Genomic DNA, 2,021 nt, shown 5'->3' on the forward strand with positions numbered 1-2,021 from the left:
ATTTGGCACATTTCTTCTCGAATCGCTCTCCATTGATTACTTTAGAGGATTCCATTATTTACTGAAGTTTTTTGCTGGGAAAGAAGATAAAAAGTAAAGACAGAAAACTTTTAGGTAAAATCAGAAGACTCTACAATGAATTAGGGATCGTCGGAGTGATGCTAAAGTGCAGGGAACAGCAGATGCCAAATGCAAAAATCACCAAATTTAAGATTATAATAACAAGAACAAAAAATTACATTAACATGCAAGTAACAAAGACGAATTTCTTGTTCTCAAATCAACGGGTTTGTCACACTTCAAAATCGTTCCCCAGCTCGATAAGAAAACTAATGAAATTTCGAACATAAATCAATACGAGCTAAATCCAAAAGCTTGGTTAATCAGAATGGCAAGCCCTAAAGCAATGGCTATAAGGGAAGATGCCCAAGTGAGCTTCTCAGTTATTCTAGGAGACCTATCCCTGAGTGCCTGACTACAAGAGCCTATAAAGACAGTATAGCTTCCCATAGCAATAACTGTCCCAACTAAGAACATACTCAAAAATGCAGCACCAGCCAAGCGAGAAGGCAATGCAAGTGCAGGTAAGATCATCATCAGAGCATCGGGCTGTAATCCATGGGCAATCCCCGCAGCAAACGTAGCAAACCCAATCTTCTTCTTTCCAATCGATGGATTCCCGATGGCTTCATACATTCTAACATCACCTTTGCCATTCTCTAGGGTAACACACGGGGCAGGGACTTCTGAAGCTTCCTTGATTCCCATGGCACCAATTACAAGCAGACTAAAACCAACAACTCTTGTTCCCCATGTTCTAATAACTTCAATGTGAAGTCGATCCTCCAAAAGTAAAAATAATAAGCCAAATATCACCTGTCCAGCATCATGGCCACATCCCCAGAGGGCTCCAACTGCAGCACTTTCCATCCTTGTACGGCCTGTTGAGAGTGGAGCTAATGCAGCAAGGTGATCTGGGCCAGATAACGTGTGTAAGCAACCTGCCAAGAAGCCAGTCCATGCACTGCTAAGTAATTCACTACGAAAGAGTTGAGTTCCTACAGCAGCAGAAGCAGCTGGACCCCCACTGCTGGCTGCAGTTTTGAAGCTAGCAAAAGCTGGTGCCACCACAACTGGGTGGACTAACATAAGAAAGATCGCCAAGAGTAATATTACTGTCCCCAGAATTAAGAACCTAAAATATATTAGGAAAATGGTAAAAAAACATGTAGGACTAAAAATTGAGCATGCCTGTTTATATTCATTATCCTCAGATATTCAACAATAGGAAGTAACTGCTGTCTACGGTTTTTTAATCATAGCAACAAAAATAACCTTTTTATTAATAGCCAAAAAACCAAGCTAAGGATCAGATGACAGACTGAACAATCCATGTGGCGAATGCAAATGCATAATATGAGTAACTTAATACAAGGTTCCGTGTTTCCTAATCTAATAACTATGTGTCTTCCTGATTTTCCATATGACGTCTTCTCTTTTTGTAGCTCATTCAGTATTCAATGTTCAGTTGTTGCAACCAACCCCCAAATCAATAAAACGTGAAGGTACAACTAATAACATTAATACCTCTACGAAAACACATCCTGTATCACCAGAACTCATCAATAAAGCCTTCATGCTGTCATTATATTGGAGAGAAGCAAAATAATTTAATATCTATCTCTCAACATTTGGAAAACATCTAGTTTATACACAATTCACCATGTGAAATCCTGAAAAAGACAATGACAAAAGGTTAAAAGCTTATTCCCATGAACTTGTGGAGAATATTTTTGGTGTTCTATTAAATCCAACAATATATCAAATATTCCAAATATGTCAACTCTTTTGCAACTACATCAGCCGATGTCAATTCTGCTCAACCTGAATAGAACCCCAACCTATTTTACATTGTTTATATAAATATTGCTAAATGTGAGTTTCTCTAAATCTAAACTAGTCGCTAGACATGCCCCAAGACTCCCAATCAGTGGCGAATCCAGAGTCGGAGGTCAACTGGG

General features: G+C 39.0%; 1 protein-coding gene across 1 annotated transcript; it reads right to left on the reverse strand.

Moving 5' to 3' along the window:
• Window positions 1–198: 198 nt before the first annotated feature.
• On the reverse strand, window positions 199–2,015 carry LOC111379210. The gene has a single exon (XM_023002557.1). The coding sequence runs from the start codon at window positions 1,147–1,149 to the stop codon at window positions 352–354; it is 798 nt and encodes a 265-aa protein (XP_022858325.1). The 5' UTR covers window positions 1,150–2,015; the 3' UTR covers window positions 199–351.
• Window positions 2,016–2,021: the final 6 nt, after the last annotated feature.

The sequence above is a fragment of the Olea europaea genome, unplaced genomic scaffold, assembly GCF_002742605.1.
Source record: "Olea europaea var. sylvestris unplaced genomic scaffold, O_europaea_v1 scaffold19484, whole genome shotgun sequence".
Lineage (NCBI taxonomy): Eukaryota > Viridiplantae > Streptophyta > Magnoliopsida > Lamiales > Oleaceae > Olea > Olea europaea.